We start from the raw sequence: 18,202 nt of genomic DNA on the forward strand, positions 1-18,202 counted from the left end.
CGTGAAGGCTCCTGTCTGAAAGGTTTGAACTATGTACAAGATGAGATCAAGACTTCCTGTTTCATCCTGGTTCTGGTTCAGAGACGTCCTTCACACCACTGAGTGAAAGTGTAGATACGACAGATTCACCCGTTAACATGGCACCAGCTGGTTAAGGCAGTGTCACTTGGTAAAATAATAAAGAGATGGGAATTAACACAAAGCTGTTTCACACTGAACATGAACCAAAAAGGTTTAGTTTAGATCTGAACCCAGAGCTCACAAGTGTTTGATTTCTTTTAACAAACAGCTTTAGAATATCAACTTATCTGTGTTCCGCCCACTCCATTCTTTTAATCTAACAGAGAAAAGAGCTGAACAACAGGTTTTCTGACACTTTCACACCTGCTCAGACCAGTTCAGACCGGTTATTATCAGCCATAGACACTCGGACAAATTCAGAACTGGTCTAGACTATGTGTATCCACATTCTTTTAGCAGTGTGTGCGTGAATGTGTCCTGACCACACCGAGGAGCCAACCACTGACAGTCTTCATTATGAACTTAAAGGTCCAACTGGTTAAAACCAACAACACCAAAATGTGAATTTCCATTCTGAAGTTGAAGTAGAATCTGATCACAAGTGATCGTACAGTCAAAGTAAATATAACGACACTGTGATAGAGGGATTTTAGCCAACGAGATCTTTTTAGATTGAGAAAGTTGGGCAAAACAGCTGTGATACACCGACTATCGGTTCTTGGTCTACTCCCTGACCCAGGTCCTTCAGGTGTGAACAGGACCTCGTATCACTGTGTGTCATGTACAGTGAAGATCTGATGAAAAGCATTTTATTTTTTTGCTTATTCCGATCAGATTGTTCAGAATCTAAACTAAAAACTCACTGCTGTGACATCACACTCCTGTCTGATAACAGTATTGATCGTGGCCACTTCAGAGACGCATGTAAAGACTCGGTGGTTGATGTTCAGTGAGAAAAGCTGCACAGGCTCCTCTGATCAATTCAAAGTTAAGATGACGTCGTTAATCACCGTGGGAACCAGGCGGCTCTGTTGAGACCTGATGGTCAGGAAGTGGTGAGTCTTCTTAGAGGCGTTACTGATACTGATACAACATCCAACAGGCCCATTACTTCATGTTTAACCAGACAGGAAATAAACCCAGAAATACTGTCATCACTGTACTGTCATCAATGAACAGCTAAGGCAAACATGTTTTTGACATTAAAGACATTTAAAAATAATAATAAAAAATAATAATAAAAACACACACACTATTGCTCAACCCAGTTAAACACTCCTTCTGAATTTATGTCTAATTCTGGGCTCCGGGTCTGGAGCCAGGTCTTGGTGACAGACTAACATCGGTAGTGTAGGTTTTTATTGTGGCTCCCTCCGCCTCAGACGGATAAAAGTGCGAACACCGTCGTCTGAGCGCGACACGTTTTCCGTGGGAGAAGACGGCTGTGAGAGGAGGAGGAGCGTGTACCAAGGCAGCTTTTACCCACAATCCATCAGGAAGCAAAGCGGCCTCTCCTGCTCGCTTTTTTTTTTTTGAGGAAGGCGTTCGTTTCGGCACATCGTCCTCCCGGTTTTCACAGCAGCCTCCACTGACCAATCACACATCAAGTTAAAAAAAAGCAGAGCGCTGGTGTCCCCCCTCCCCACAGCTCAGCTCAGGCTCATCTTGTCCAGGCTCTTCATCGATTCCTCCCACGACACGTTTTGACATGACAATGTTTGTAATGTTTGAGCTCCCACCTACCGCGTCGGAGCAGGAGGCGGGAGGACAGAGGGGGACAGGTTAGGAGTTGTCCTGCAGCTCTTTGGCTTTGGTCAGGATGGTGTGGACATCAGAGATGGGGTAATCCTGCAGGAGCGTGGAGGAGATACATCAGTCTGTGTCAGTTAATGTCAGCTGTGTGAATACGTCTCCCTCTTATGTGTGTCATCTACAAGCCTCACCTGTAGTAATCTCATGTTGACTGTGAAGTCTCCTGCCAGGAGGTTCTCTCTGATCAGTCTGTCAACACACAAACAAGCCATGATCACACACAGAGTGAAGGTATTTGCACACTGAGGCCGTTTTTTTTGTATGCGTTTTTTAAATCTGTCCCCCCACCGACAAAAATCGTTACGCACAGACACCTTACACACTGAGTCCGATGCGTTTCATTACTATGCAATTTTATTTTCTGTTTGGTCACGCAGTGAGGATGACTTTTTGTGCCAACCATTTGTCGTTCTCTCACTTGTCGAGAAATAAAAAGAGAAAAAGAAAATATTGTGTCCATCCAATCCTGAGAGGACATCAAGTGCGAGGGGACCTGCTTGTAAATAAGCTGCAGAATTATCATGATCACTTTAATAGTTTATTTTAGGATGTCAGTGGTCCAGTTTGATAGATTATTAGCTCTACTGGAGCAACACATTAAAAAGAAGATGACCAATTCCCATGATCCTGAACAGCAGAAACTTTCAGAGTTGGTGTATAAACATGATCGACACAACATGAGATCGATTTAATTTTTTAAAGGGATAGTTCAACATTTTAGCAACTTGGCCCATTGACATACAGTAATCCCTATAGTTTTAGGAGTAGGTCTGTTACCTTTAATTGTGACCTGCACATTTACCACGCTATGAGATAATAACGGAACGTTACAAGACAGAGTTGTTTTAGAGGCAAATGCAGAGACCGTTTGCCGAAAAACTGCCCCCGACGGGAAAACGCATCAGTGGTTTTGCATGAATTTTCTTCGTTCTAAAAATAGCTTGCACTGACAATTAAGGGTCACGAACCTACTCCTGAAACTATAAGGATTATGGCAATGGGCCAATTTGCCAAAATGTTGAACTATCCCTTTAACATGCAGCAATTTCGGACGAAAAAAACTGACTCAGTGTGCAAAGGCCTTGAGAGACTGCTGCAGGAGGGAACGGAGTCGGAGGAACTCACATCAGCATGGCACAGCAGACCAGGATCAAGAAGTGGAAGCGGTCCTCGTCAGAAAACAGGCTGTCCCAGATTCGGATGACATCTGGCAGGAGGAACTCCTGAGATAACAGCAAGGTCAGCCAGCGGAAGGTGAAGTACTGAGGCTTGATGTTCTGCTCTTCCTGTGAGGAAAAGTGAGGGAACAGAAAGTCAGCGATTTGGGCCGAGGCTGTTCAGAGGACAGACAGGACCCTCACATGACAGGAGGACACAGAGACTCAGCTAAAAACTCTATCAGGACATGTTTCCACACTAAGTTGAGGACATACTGTATCATTTCACTCATGCTGGCTGCTTGGGACAACTTCTGTTGAACTTTTAAATGTAGTGTTTTTGTAGTGAATTTGACTGATTAGTCTTGTCCATTTAACCCTTAAAGGGGACATATTATGGAAATATAACTTTTTGAGCCTGTAATTTTCAGGCTCTCTAGGTTGAAATCCATGTGGTTTTACGAGCTGTTCCCTCAGTTGTCTTCCAGTGATGTAACTAGGATTCAAATTTGCATAACACCACCCCTACCTGGTAGCAGTAAAAGGGGCGGGGAAAGCAGTGGTTCCTTTGCATTTAAAGGGACAGGCACTGAAACCAGCTGTTCTGAACAGGGCTGTTTTGAGAGGATGAAAAGAGCTGTGATGTTTGATCCTTGGGGGATTTTGACCAAAGCATGTCACAGACATGTCTTTAAGACACCTGGGAACTATTTTAATTTGTGGAAAGGGGGCAGAATATGTCTCCTTTAAATATTCTGAGACCTCACAGCTGCCTGAGCAGGTATTCTCTACTGCAGGTCTCACAGTGGACAAGCTGTCTGCTCGGCTCAGGAGGACTGAACCAGTTCACTTTAGTTTGAGATTCAATCTGACTCTGTGTCAAATGAGCAGCAATATCAATCACATTTATTTTCCCTTAGAAACTGCTATGTGGACAACATTTACTCATCACTACTTGGAAAAAAGTTGGAGCACATAAGGAAAAGAAGGGGCCTTTCAACGAATGTTTGTGGACAACATTAAAAACAAGTCCAGCATACATGAAGTTTTAAAGAGCAGTGCTCACTATTCAGCTTCTTCTTTTTTTGGTCACTGCCCTTGAGCAGCGACCTGGCTGAAGCTCATTTCTCACATGCAGAACTGATCTTTATTGTACGAACTGCATTTACATGAATTTATAACCCATAGCTGGTCCTGGATCAGCCATGTGATGATATGTGGGAGGGGCTTCTTCTTCTTTGTTCGTCTCCAGATTTATCTACACATTGATCCAAGTTCTGGACTGATATGGTCAACTTTAACCCTTGAGTATTGATGTTAAAGGTGACACACACTCATCTACTGTATTCCAAACAGTACATTTTAATCTCATCAGTTAACAAGGACTACTGACTATTGAACAAGGACAGTGGCTTTAGTTCCATTTACTTTACACTGCTGACACTTAAGGAAGAAGTAAAGCTACTAAAAGCTGTACAAGTTTGCGTGTGAGTTGCTTTAAGACGAGCATTAAAGTGTGGATACTGTGTGGCTCAGAATTCCTGCTTCTATCTCGTGCTCTTCCTCATTAACACATGAGATATCAAATGACTTTCAGCCATGAAGATTCATCTTGCTTTGTCTTGTGCGGTAGTAAACCATTCATCTGTTATACTCTGCTTCATAAATAATCGATAAATAATGAAAGACATAGTTGTAATCCTACAGTAGATGCTGAAATTTGCTGGATATAAAGTCAGATATTTTTTTTCCTGGCTCATAAACAGTAAATCATATCCCCTGATAATAGAGCGTGCTATGACAGAACAGCTAATCGTTTAAAAGGTGGGCTGCTCAGTTGAAGTGGAGCGAGAAAATTAGGATGTTTTCATAGTGATAACACATTTTGGTCGTATCACCCAGCGATAAGGGAATTTATGACTCTGATACAAGCTGCTCCTCATGTGAATAACTAAACGAAGATTTGATACTGAGCTGCTCTCGTCACATTAGTGTACAGCTGTAAAATCTGGATCTGTCAATTTGTACCTTTAATTTTTTTTATGTAAATTGTTTTTTTTTTCATTAATTCAGTATCTTTCATTTTTCTATGTTAATTTGTCTTTTTTTTCTTTTCTATTTTTTATGTTATGAATTTCTGTATTATCTTCTTACTTTGAAGACAACCGCTGTTTTATACATAGGGGAGGTATTTTCATAAGCCTTTTTTGGCTTCCATCTCTCCTGCACAATGTTTAATTTGACTATTTTTATTTTTTATGCATGGTTATATAATGTGCAAATAAAAATAAAATAAAAATAAAATAAAGAGAGGGAGCACATCTGAGTGTTAGGAGACAGATGAGACAGTGGGCAGGAAGCATCGACCTCACCAGCTTGAGATACAGCTCCAGGTCTTTATCTTTGAGCATGGAGTACACGCTCTCCATCTTGTAGGTGATGCCGCACTGGGAGTCATCCAGGCTCTTGATGAAGTTGTCCCTGTTCTCCGACATCAAGTTGGTGAAGCAGAAGAAGCAGTCGGCCTCAGCGTGCTCTGAACGGTGAGGCAGAATCACACACACTGTGTTACACTCGCTGCCTGAAACCATGGCCAAAGACGCTCGGATCAGGAGTCACCCACCTTTCCACTGACTGTTGGGGTCCGTGGCGAACGTGTAGTAAATCGGCCCGACGATTTCGTTCATGCCCTGTACGTAGGCGATCCCGGGGTTGAGTTTGGCGTAGATGAAGAGGATGCGCTCCACCACCTCCCAGTGTGCTTCGCTCCCATTGGGCAGTACCTCGTACTCATTCGATGGATACAGGTTTAAGGCCTTTCCAGGGGAGCTCACCTGAGAGAACAGACTCAGGTTAGCAGGAGGTGACCGTGATCTTCACACAAAGCAAACATGACTTACAAACTAAAAATAAGGCTCCTGAAGGTAACTCAAGGGGAAGCAAATAGGGCAAAATGAGAAGTCAAAGTAAAATCTCAGTAAGAAAACTTGGCATTTTTAGCTATTAAAGGGGAACTATGCAAGTCTGGTCGCTTTTCCTCTGTTTTGCTAACCCTCCACCCAGCCAATGTGCATTTGTTTTCAATGAAGTTGGGGAGAAAGCAATCTATGGAATGGTGGATAACGGTATATCATATTCGCATAACGGTTGTGTAGTCTTATCTGTCATAAACAAGAGATTACGGGTTACGGGCGCGTTGGTTTTTGGCCAGGAGACGCTAGGTGGAAGGCAGAGAGCCTCCATTCAAGTTACAAGTCATTGATTTAACCATCACAATTACTCTGATTAATAGACTTTGACATAAACAATCTTTGACATACTAAATACTAATACTAAAAATTTTGCATAGTTCCTCTTTAAAAAAAACTTTAAAATTATTTGATAGTCTCTCTCCCTGTGAAGTTGATCTGTGTGTGACTGCAAGTACTGAATGTGAGTTTCCAAAAATACTAAGTCAATTTTAACCATCCTTGAACTTCTTGGGAAAATCAAAAGATAAATTCACTGTTAGCTAAACAGAACCAGAAAAGTTCACAGGTGTAGAAATAATAAAAAAATAACTAGGGGAACAGTCAAAATGATCAATGCATCACCTGTTCAAACAGAGCAGGTAAACCATGATGTCATATTGCTTTGCTTGGTGTGGCTAATGTTAGCAGTGCTAGTATCAGCAGCTCTCTGTCCTTGCAGGTTGATATCCACCTCAGAGCTGAATGTCGTCTCACATTGCTCCAGTCGAGAGGTTTCAGGCCACTTTACTTTGAAACAGCTACAGACAAACTTTATTTTCATTCTATAGATAATAATCCTGCCACATCTGAGGGGTTAAAAATAGGGGGAAGGACAAAAAGAGACCCCATCTAAAGTAGTCTGGAGGTTGTCAAAACTAATAACCTCACCCTAATACTGAAAAGTGAAAAAGAATAGGGTTTTCCCTGAGGTCCTCAAACACAGCACACCCCTCACATACAGTCAAACAGCCCCTTACGTTGGTGACTCCGCTGCGGTTGCGATTCACAGTCTGAGCCTTCAGGGTTGTTTGTTCGACTCGTCGACGCAGCGTCTCATAATCATTCTGAGGGTCCAGGATGAGCTGGCAGGGGTAATCTGTGGGGCGCTGGAAGAACGCCATGTCCGGGTACAGCCGCCTGAAAACAAACAAACACTTTTTCCAGCTTTCTGGATCCCTTAAACAGGTGAGAAGAAACTCATTTCTTCTGCACACTGACAGGCTGTGGTGTTTCTACAATCACACAGCAGAGCAAGAACAAAAGGGACACGGTGTTACCTCACATCCTTGTCAATCTGGAGCAGAATCTCGTTGTCTTTGAAGTACGTGTTCCACCGGCTGTCTGGGTTTGGATTTAGAGGCTGAAAAAGGTTCAATTCAAATAGACAGGTTTAGTTTCTGCACCGGTCACACATGATCTGTTCCAGTGTTTACAGTGAGAGCTGAGCTGATGATGTGTTTCATATTCAGTGTTAAAATCAAAGCAAAATACGTGTGTTGAAGAAAAGGAATCAGTGTGTAGAATGAATGAGACTACATATGGATTAACAAATCATAGCAGATATCAGATTTTAATACAACTCACCTGTTAACATTTTATTAAAGGTTCATAGTAATGCATAATTGGGGGCGGGGCCACTGTGATTTACGGAAGCCCTAAAGGGCCAAGTCCGTATAAATTTTTTTATTATCGTTTTCTCGTGATAACGACTTATTATTTCGTTATCTCGAGATAACAAAGTCTGTTTTCTCGTGATAACGAATTAATTTATTTCGTTATCTCGAGATAACAAAGACCGTTTTCTCGTGATAATGAAATAATCATAGAATGTGTGGTTGACATGGTTGCCAAGCAACATGTTTCCCCGGTGCAATCGCTTCTGCTTACGGGGAAGTAGCAGCTGGTTAGCCGCTGTATGTTCGTAGCAGGGGGCTACTACGTATTAACTGACTCGCCGCTCTGTGTGTGTGTCGCGGTGATAATTTAACCGTGAAAAGTAGGCTACAACACACACAACATAACGTTACAGCCGCAGTGTTGTGAGTGAATCATGTCGGGACAACCAGGCTTCCAGGCCGCCGCCGCCGCTCTAGTGGCGGCCGGGCACCGGGGTCTGTGAAGCGGATTCATGAAGCCTGGTTGTCCCGAGTCCCGACATGATTCACTCACAACACTGTGGCTGTAACACTATGTTGTGTGTGTTGTAGCCTACTTTTCGGCTACAACACACACAACATAACGTTACAGCCACAGTGTTGTGAGTGAATCATGTCGGGACCAGAGCGATTGCTGGTCTGGACAACCAGGCTTCATGAACCCACTCCACAGACCCCGGTGCCCGGCCGTAGGTGGCTCACACACCCGGGGAAGGACATCCTGGCAGTTAAGAGGAAACTTTCTGCTTCTTGTTGTTGTTAAGTTTAGGAGCAGCGCAGCGGCTCGCGGCTGCAGCTCTGTTCACTTCATACACTGAGAATGGAGTCAGTGTATGAAGTGAACAGAGCTGCAGCCGCGAGCCGCTGCGCTGCTCCTAAACTAGAAGCAGAAAGTTTCTCCTCTTAACTATGCTGCCAGTATGGCCTTCCCTGGGTGTGTGAGCCCGGCCGCCCCCGCCGCCGCTGCTGCTGCTGCTACGGCGGGGAAGGCGAAGCTCACTGATCGCCTTCCCCCAGCGGCGGCGGCGGCCGGGCTCACACACCCTCACTGCCAGGATGTCCTTCCCCGGGTGTGTGAGCCACCTACGGCCAGGCACCGGGGTCTGTGGAGCGGATTCATGGAGCCTGGTTGTCCCGACATGATTCACTCACAACACTGCGGCTGTAACGTTATGTTGTGTGTGTTGTAGCCGAAAAGTAGGCTACAACACACACAACATAACGTTACAGCCGCAGTGTTGTGAGTGAATCATGTCGGGACTCGGGACAACCAGGCTTCATGAATCCGCTTCACAGACCCCGGTGCCCCGGCCGCCACTAGAGCAGCAGCGGCGGCGGCGGCGGCGGCGGCCAAGCACCGGGGTCTGTGAAGCGGATTCATGAAGCCTGGTTGTCCCGACATGATTCACTCACAACACTGCGGCTGTAACGTTATGTTGTGTGTGTTGTAGCCTACTTTTCACGGTTAAATTATCACCGCGACACACACACACAGAGCGGCGAGTCAGTTAATACGTAGTAGCCCCCTGCTACGAACATACAGCGGCTAACCAGCTGCTACTTCCCCGTAAGCAGAAGCGATTGCACCGGGGAAACATGTTGCTTGGCAACCATGTCAACCACACATTCTATGATTATTTCATTATCACGAGAAAACGGTCTTTGTTATCTCGAGATAACGAAATAAATTAATTCGTTATCACGAGAAAACAGACTTTGTTATCTCGAGATAACGAAATAATAAGTCGTTATCACGAGAAAACGATAATAAAAAAATTTATACGGACTTGGCCCTTTAGGGCTTCCGTAGTGATTGACAGGTTGGTGAGTGTGTAAAAGTCAGAGCTCCATACAGGCCCCATCTTTATGCCCCCTTTTTTTATCTAGGAGTTATGGGCTGACTCAGACACTGCCACCATGGCGACAGCTTCAAAACCGCTCTTTAGAAACAGAGACTATGTCCAGTCTATGGTCTGAGCTGAGATGAATCCTTGAAACCTCTTAATAATCACTGTAATATACCACAAACCCTAAATGTTTCTTATAAAAAGCTTAAATAGATGTTTGAATAATATAAAAAAGAAAAACTTTTTTTCCAGAGCCTTGCAGGACAAACTGCTGGCAGGTTGTCGTAGTGTTAAACAGTAGGCTATTAAGTCATATGACTGTGATCAACTGTGTCCAGAACGGTTAAACATTTACTATAACACAACATTAAACAGTCGGTCTGGACTTTAACTCTCCTCTGTGTGTTGGTGCTGAATGTTAACATCACGTGTGGTGTAAGTGTCATGAGCTGCAGCTCGGTTAAACATCAGTCACATCAGAAAACGACAGTCTGTAAAAGCTGTTTGATAATCACACTGAGTCCTTGAGGGACAATCTACTTCACACAAAAGCAGCAGAACAGAGGAGACTCCACTCACATGGTCCTCCATGGTCACATCTTCTCTGGACAGACCCAGGTTGGCTTTGGCAATCCCAGGCTGGATGATCATCTCCTTTAAGAACTGGGAGTACACGTCCCTGTGAGAGAACCATCAGTCAAACCGTATGAGTTCAGATGAAGAGTTTTGATCTATTACATGTGATTTCAAACAGTCATTTGTGTATGCAGGTTTGTGTATACGTTTCTTTTTATTGTCTAGAAATTGAGATCATTTCCTTTTTATCTCCACTATGATAATACACAACTGGGTTGGTACATATCTGTTTTTCAGGGAGTAAAGTGGTTATTTGAAATTCTATTAGATTCATATGTTTAAAGGGATAGTTCAACATTTTGGCAAATTGGCCCATTGCCATAATCCTTATAGTCATAGCAGTAGGTTCATTATCTTTATTTGTCGGTGCAAGCTATTTTTAGAATGGTGGAGCAGAGCTACGCTACGGAGGCTAATAGGATTTCTTGGATTGTGTATTTGATGAGTTTGATGAGGGAAACCAAGAAATTCCATTAGCCTTCGTAGCATAGCTCTGAGCAGCTCACGTCGATCTAAAAATATCTTGCACCGACAATTAAAGGTAACGAACCTACTGCTATGACTTTAGGGGTTACGTCAATGGGCCAATTTGCCAAAACTATCCCTTTAAACAAAGAAAACAGATGCTGAGAAGGACGTGTTTTTGACATTACTGACACTCAGTAACATTCACTGTCCTGTTGAAGAGGCTGAGGTGAAAGTTTTCCTGTCAGCAGAGGAAACACTGACAACCACCCTGAGAACCCCATAATAAACAGCAGCAGGTTCGGTGAGTCACAGTTTAAGACACTGACTTTTTCTTTTTCTAATCAGCTAACATCATTAACTAATGTGATCAGCCGTGCTGGTTGATAGCAGGTGATCGTGTGGTTGCCTAGTGACACCAAATAAAAGTTCTTCAAATAGAAGTGAGGCAGAAGCTGCTCGACACATTCCACTGACCTCTGTTTCTTCAGGAAGGACTCCCATAACGTCTGGTCCAGAGGGAGGTAGTTAAGAAGGATCTGGGGAGAAGATGAGACAAGCTCCAGTCAACAACATGCTGCCAGGCCATGTAGCAGTAGTTAAACCTTCCCCTCATATTCTCTCTACAACCACACCTGGTTTATGTTCATTCATTGTAAGGATGTAAAAAGGATGTGTTGTTGTGAATAATTTCTGACCTGTTGCACCATTACGCTGCATCATTACCATGTTTATACCAATTAACTCCATTATGAACTGAGAATGTGTTCATGATGAAGCTTTAGGAAATGTGTAAAAAAAAAAAAAAATTATGCACAAGAATGTTTCCATGCTGCATGCACAAAAACATTATAAGCACAATAATGCATACACACTAAAAAAACAATAGGACACACACAATAAAACACTACATATAAGTATATTGCTCATATTGCAGTTTTACTGCACTTTGTGGTGGTAAATAGTGTGAGGAAGGAAGTCTCTGTATGACAGATATACACATGTCATAAAGCTTGATATTTGTCTTGACATCAACATGTCATGTTGGGACATGCAGTAAATACAGCCACATCTCAATAAATTAGATTAGAATATCATGGACAAGTTCATTTATTTCAGAGGTTCAATTCAAATAGGGAAACTGAGATATTAGATTCATTATACACAGACTGGAATATGTCAAGTCTTTATTTCTTTAAATTGTAATGAATATGCCCTACATTTAATGAAAACCCAAAGCTCATTATTTCAAAAAAAATTGTAATACCGGTAGAGTGAAAAAGTTCACTATTGTAACCTAATGGTGTCACACCCTAAACAGCTAATGAACTCCAAACACCTGCAAAGGTTTCTGAGCTTATGATCTAGCCTGCTGACCTCCATCATATTCTACTGTATTGAGATGCACCTGTGTGTTCATGGCATCAAAACATGTTTCTTTGAAATTAATGTACAGTATGTGGTGTGTTCTGTGTGTAGTTTGTTCCTGTTGAAGAGTCAGATATGTGAATGTCTGGTTGTCTCTTCGAACTGGATTTCATGACAAAACCTCGGCCCAAAATGTGTGAATACATGTGTACTGTATGTGGGTGGATGAAAGGTTCTTTAAAGCGCTTTGTGAACTCAAAGGTTTCCACAGCTTTCACTCATCATGTCCTCCCACCCTGAACTTACCCAGAAAATAAACGCACATGATCGTTTGAGAGTTCTTTAATTAGAAGCCTGAGTGTCCGTCACAAAGCTCTGCTGTTAAATTCAGATCAAAGTGAGGTGCTGGTCATCAGCCCGACACACTCATGCCACAGTAACTCAGTTAGTGTTCTCCAGCACTGTGTGATCTGGGCCACCTGTGGCTTACCTCACAGATCTCAAACCACTGTGGCTTAGTCCTGTAACCACAGCAGCATCTGTTCAAATCCAGCTTTGCTGTACGTCATGCCCCCTCATTTTCTCCAAAATGTCCTGCCTGTCTCTCACTGTCTCTTCTTTATTTATTTTTTGGGGCATAAAAAAAAATCCTAAAAACAAATCTGATGTGTTAACAGTGTAATGTCAAAGTGTGTTAAAGTCTGACAGGTACAATGGCCCTAACTCACACCAACCTCCAGAGAGTGTGACCAGTTTCCCTTCTTTGTTAACAGACTGTCACGCCTCTTTTCTCTTCTTTGTCCATGTCACAACAGACTTAATGTTGCAGGCTGTTCACACCTGTCTAACCTGCTAAAGCTTTAGCACACAGGCTCTTGTTATTTCCTATCATTTAAGAGGGGACACTACAGGTGAATAGAGTAAAAATTTTAACTAACAGATATCACCATGAAACTTCCCAAGTTTATCACTAACATTAAAGCAGAAGTAAGTGATATATTTGTGTTAATATAAGTCTTAAATAGTTATATCTTCCGACAGCAATCACTTACATAGAGTGTTTGGTCTGAAACACGGGTCTGTTAGTCACTCAGCTCTGCTCTGAGCCGAGGAGAAAACATTTATCGTATCCTACAGTTTTTATCCAATGAGGAGAGAGAACGGCATGCAGGGCTGTGTGTGCAGCCAAGGGACGCCGTGAATGTGGCAACGTAGGGACGAGGACTGTTATGGTGCGTTCAAGGAAACTCGTATTTTTCCGACCGTGAAGTGGTACCAGTTCGATCTGGTACGAGTTCACCGGTCGGAAGTTACGAGTGGCCGTTATAGTGACTTTCACCGGTAAAACAGGTTGGAAAAACACGAGTGGGTTGCCTGGAACGCTACAAAGTCGTAAGTTGTGACTTGAAGCTGTAATTTACGATTTCAAAAGCCTGCCTGGAACGCAGCATTAGCGAAAACGACCGGACCACTTACTTCTGCTTTAAGACAAATATTTTTTGTATTACAAGTGTTGTCATTTTATGTTTAAATATGTAAATGAAGCAATATCTAATGAAATATGCCATAATGTATTTCCAGAATCGAAATCTGAACAATGCATAAAGCCCCTTTCAAAATTATTGTTGTTTTATTTTTTTTGACATATTAGAGTCAGAACAGAGGGGATTTTGGATATCTCTTTTTATCACTCTGTAAATGAGAAAATACTGTCACCAGCCCTAAAAAAAAAACAAATTTCGCCATGTTTTTAGAAATAAAATGTTGTATAAATCAGGCTGTGAATGATATATCAACAAACCCCTCTGTAAAAACCTCCAGAATACAGACAGGAATAAAACTGGAAGGTTTGGTGTCTGTAAGTGGAGATTTCGGGCTCAGAGAGTCTGAGGAAAAACTCATTTTGAGAAAACAGCCTTTAAAGACTTGTACTGTAAAATTCCATAGATTGTTAATGTAAATCGTACTTTTACGACTGGTTGCGGATACGGAGGAAATTACATTTTTTGGAGCCTACATCATTGTTCAGGAGAGAGACAGCTTTATAATGATACCTGACATGATGTGGGTCAGACTACAGACACAGCACGGTATGTCACAGTAACATGCTAACTTTTGGTGAATTTAGGAGAAATCTACTGATGAAAGAGACAAAATGAAGTAAAATAACCACCTTAATGTGAGTCGTTTTGTTTATCAATCGTTTATCACCTCAAGAACATGAGTGTGTACAGACTTCATCTCCACGTTCCCTCCTCTGTACTGGATCATCAACAATCCCAGGATCTCTCTCTCCCCCTCTATCTCCCTCTCTCTCTCTCTCTCTCTCTCTCCTCTTCCTGTCAGTTTCTCAGACCAGATGTTTTAGATCACATTCTGAATCTTGATTTTCACTGTGTGTGTGTGTGTGTGTGTGTGTGTGTGTGTGTGTTGTCTTTCTACATGTGATAGGAGAAGTGTGTGTGAGTATAAATCAATTATGTTACTCTGTTCTTTATACAACACATTTACTGTGCAGAGGGGTCCTGTCTAATGACAGAGGTGTAAGTCCCTGGAGGCAGATCTGTGATCTGTGACACTGATCCGTATGAATGGAACATGACTTGGCATAGCAGTGGAAATGTGTTGTGATTTAATCGAGGAAAACAAATCACACTGTTACTAAAACAGGAGCAGGATGACTCACCTTCCAGCAGAGCGCTCGTATGCCACCTTCAAATGGGATTCCTGAGTTGAACAAAAAGAAAGTCAGACACAGAAACAAGATAACAACACCAGACAACATCATCAACACAAAACACACAGAGATGTGACAGTTACCATTGAAGCAGAGCTCCCGCAGGGTCTTCAGGTTTATGTTTTCTTCACTTAAGGCCACTTTGAACTCCTGTATTCTGAAATCAGACCAGAGACGAGGTTTAATGACGGTGTCGCTGCTCGGTAACAATAACACAACTGTCAGGCTGATGTGATGGTAGAATCATTGTTAACTCGTGGTCTGTTTTCTAAAGTCTTTAAATATTTAGAGCCATGGAGGAAGAGTGTAGTTTAGTAACCATCAATACCACCGTGAAAACCAACAAAAAACTCTTTCCATCACTCAGACTTTGTTTATGACCAGAGGCTCAGCCCTCAGACCTTCATTATCAGTCCCTTGTCTACATACACAAACACACAGCACACCGTAATTATCTCATAGTGTGGTGAATGTGCAGGTCACAACTTGTCCACCAGAGTGTTTTGGAGTTGTTGGATTGTGTATTTAATGAGTTTGATGAGAGAAACCAAGAAATCCCATTAGCCTCCATAGCGTAGCTCTGAGCAGCTCACGGCTCTGCTCCGCCGTTCTAAAAATAGCTTGCACCAACAATTACAGGTAACGAACCTACTGCTAAGACTATAGGGATTATTTGCCAAAATGTTGAACTATCCCTTTAAAGCAGAAGTAAGTGATATATTTGTGTTAATATAAGTCTTAAATAGTTATATCTTCCGACAGCAATCACTTACATAGAGTGTTTGGACTGAAACACGGGTCTGTCAGTCCCTCTGCTCTGCTCTGAGCCGAAGAGAAAACATTTATCGTATCCTACAGTTTTTATCCAATGAGGAGAGAGAACGGCATGCAGGGCTGTGTGTGCAGCCAAGGAACGCCGTGAATGTGGCGACGTAGGGACGAGGACTGTTATGGTGCGTTCAAGGAAACTCGTATTTTTCCGACCGTGAAGTGGTACCAGTTCGATCTGGTACGAGTTCACCGGTTGGAAGTTACGAGTGGCCGTTATAGTGACTTTCACCGGTAAAACAGGTCGCACGAGTGGGTTGCCTGAAACGCTACAAAGTCGTAAGTTGTGACTTGAAGCTGTAATTTACGATTTCAAAAGCCTGCCTGGAACGCAGCATTAGCGAAAACGACCGGACCACTTACTTCTGCTTTAAAGGAAATGCTGCAAAAGTCTGACAAGCAGAAAAAGACAATTAAATCATTAATTTTTTGCATGGCAATTAATCACCAATTAAAACGTCATACTCATGACAGCCCTAGTGTAGTGTCTTTTTCTGCTCTGAAATTAAACCCTGGACAAAAGAGGGAGTTTGTCACTTTGTCACACAGGACGTGAACTGGTGGGAAAATGCCAATAAAACAAATGACAATTCAATCATTATGTAAACCAAGACGAGGTCAGACTCTCAGGCTGTGGTAGACCAAATATTGAGACCAAGAGATAAGAGTTTAATTCACCCCATTGCAAAAGGACTACAGTTTGATTGCATCAGATAAATGTGTTCACGCTGCTGTACTGTAAAATGAAAACCAGCTCACTGCAACCTCCCTATTTATGGACCTGACTGAGATCATTAGCATAAAACCATTCCAGCAGCTATTATTCGAGTGGACAGAATATTAGAAACCCTCTTAGTATGATTAGATCTCACAGCTACAAACTACAGCCCTTAAACTGACCACAGAGGAATACTGTTGTACGCTCACTCTGAAAATGATACGAGCACCGCTTGTTCTCTGTGGTGGAGAACAACTGAGTTCATTTACCATCAGTGTTACATTTTGGCTGAGGCTACCGTCATGTCTGTGTGGGTTTGTGGTTCCATGAAAGAAAAAGAGATTTCTCTTCTGGTTTCATTTAAATGTCAACTATGAAATTAAATTAAATAAACTGTTAAAGGCCCAAAGAGGTTAAAATAATCAAATAGTTCACAACAACATGAGTGAATCTGTGTGGAAATAAAATGCATTCATCATATTTGTGTTGTCAGGTAAGTATACTGTATGACACCAAACTGACTCTGATCCTGGTTGTGTTCAAGGTTTCTACCAGACAGTTTTTACAGAGTGCAGACTTGCTGCATGAACAGAGCACACACATAACCTCTGCCATTTAAAAATCAATATTAAACATGCTTGTTTAGCCAAAGTGCTATCATCATAATTTTGATGGGCGAGGGCTAGGGTTAGTGTGGAATGCTAAAAGACCAGTCCACTGTAAGACCACTACTATCTGCTGTAGATTTCTGCACATCATTCAGCCATACTGTGAAAATATCAATCAATTATAAGAGATTGTGAGCCATAGCAATCTGTTCACTATCGGCTAAGGATAGTAGCTAATAGGGTGGTTTATATTATTATTATAACCTCTTAAAAATAACAAGAGGTGCCTAAAACAAACATAACCAATCACATTGAGTTGTTCCTGCTCATTATAAACAATAATAACAAGACCCGTGGAAAAAAATGATAAAAATAAAAAAATAAAAACTTCTTTGTGAAGTGGCTAATCCGCTGTTAGCTCATATAACGACAGTCCAGCTGTAAATAATCCACACTGGTCTGGTTTCCACCCAGACAGAAACACACTGTCAGCAGATTGAGTTAGCAGGATGAGAGCTAGCCGCTAGCCGGCTAAAGGCTTGAGGAAGTGTGACAGTGTGATGTGTCAGCTGATGTGCTAACAGGGAGCTAACGTAGCCTGTTAAAACATAACGGGGAGGATGCGGGGTGTAAAAAACAAAAACAAAAACGACCACATGTGGTGCCTCAAACCGAGAGAGATAACACAAGCATTACGAAGCGTGTCTTTCTTGCAGCTCCAGTCCAAACCCTGGAGTTAGCAGCATATGTTTGGTTAGCTGAGCTGCAGCTAGCTCACACTGAAGTTACTGTCAGTCTGACGGTCAGGATGCTAAAGCTGCTGGCAGCAATGATGCACCCACACTTTCTCAGCGTCCGCGCCGAAACGACGACAAAAGGTGTCCGAGTGTCTCACCTGTTTCTGTAGGCGGTAGACATGTCCGAGGAGGTGGAGGTGTTTTCCTTTAACTCTGTCCACAAGGAATGAATTATTGGCCAGAGGGAAGTCCTCCTACCACTTCCGTCTTCACCACAACACTGAGGACAGACGCAGCTGCAGTGTAGTGTCCTCCTCCTCCTCCTCCTCCTGCTGCTGCTGCTGCTGCTGCTGCTCAGCCTCTGCACAAACACACATCTAGATGCTTTGTTCAAAACAGGAAGTCATGTTAAAAAGAAAGACTTTTTTATTATTATTTATAGGCTATATCAGATTCATTATGCCTACATAACACATTCATTCATATTCACTTCAGTGACAAAGAGTATGTTTTAACCTGTTTTGTTTTTTCTGTTCTTGCTCACAAAACAGGATCACAATTCAATAATAAATTCTTCATAATAAACTTTGACCACAAAACAT

At 42.4% G+C, this 18,202-nt stretch overlaps 1 protein-coding gene across 1 annotated transcript; it reads right to left on the reverse strand.

The window, feature by feature from the left end:
• Nucleotides 1-792: 792 nt before the first annotated feature.
• Nucleotides 793-17,916, reverse strand: tbc1d13 (TBC1 domain family, member 13). The gene is made up of 12 exons (XM_085794063.1): nucleotides 17,759-17,916; nucleotides 14,793-14,866; nucleotides 14,659-14,699; nucleotides 11,082-11,143; nucleotides 10,083-10,182; nucleotides 7,279-7,361; nucleotides 6,979-7,138; nucleotides 5,614-5,824; nucleotides 5,363-5,526; nucleotides 2,959-3,119; nucleotides 1,965-2,022; nucleotides 793-1,869 (listed from the first exon to the last, which is right to left on the reverse strand). Exons 1-12 carry the CDS (start codon nucleotides 17,779-17,781, stop codon nucleotides 1,804-1,806), a joined length of 1,203 nt encoding a protein of 400 aa, XP_085650189.1. The 5' UTR covers nucleotides 17,782-17,916; the 3' UTR covers nucleotides 793-1,803.
• Nucleotides 17,917-18,202: the final 286 nt, after the last annotated feature.

This window comes from Trachurus japonicus, chromosome 12 (assembly GCF_045865225.1).
Source record: "Trachurus japonicus isolate A0001 chromosome 12, Traja_1.0".
NCBI classification, from domain to species: Eukaryota; Metazoa; Chordata; class Actinopteri; order Carangiformes; family Carangidae; genus Trachurus; species Trachurus japonicus.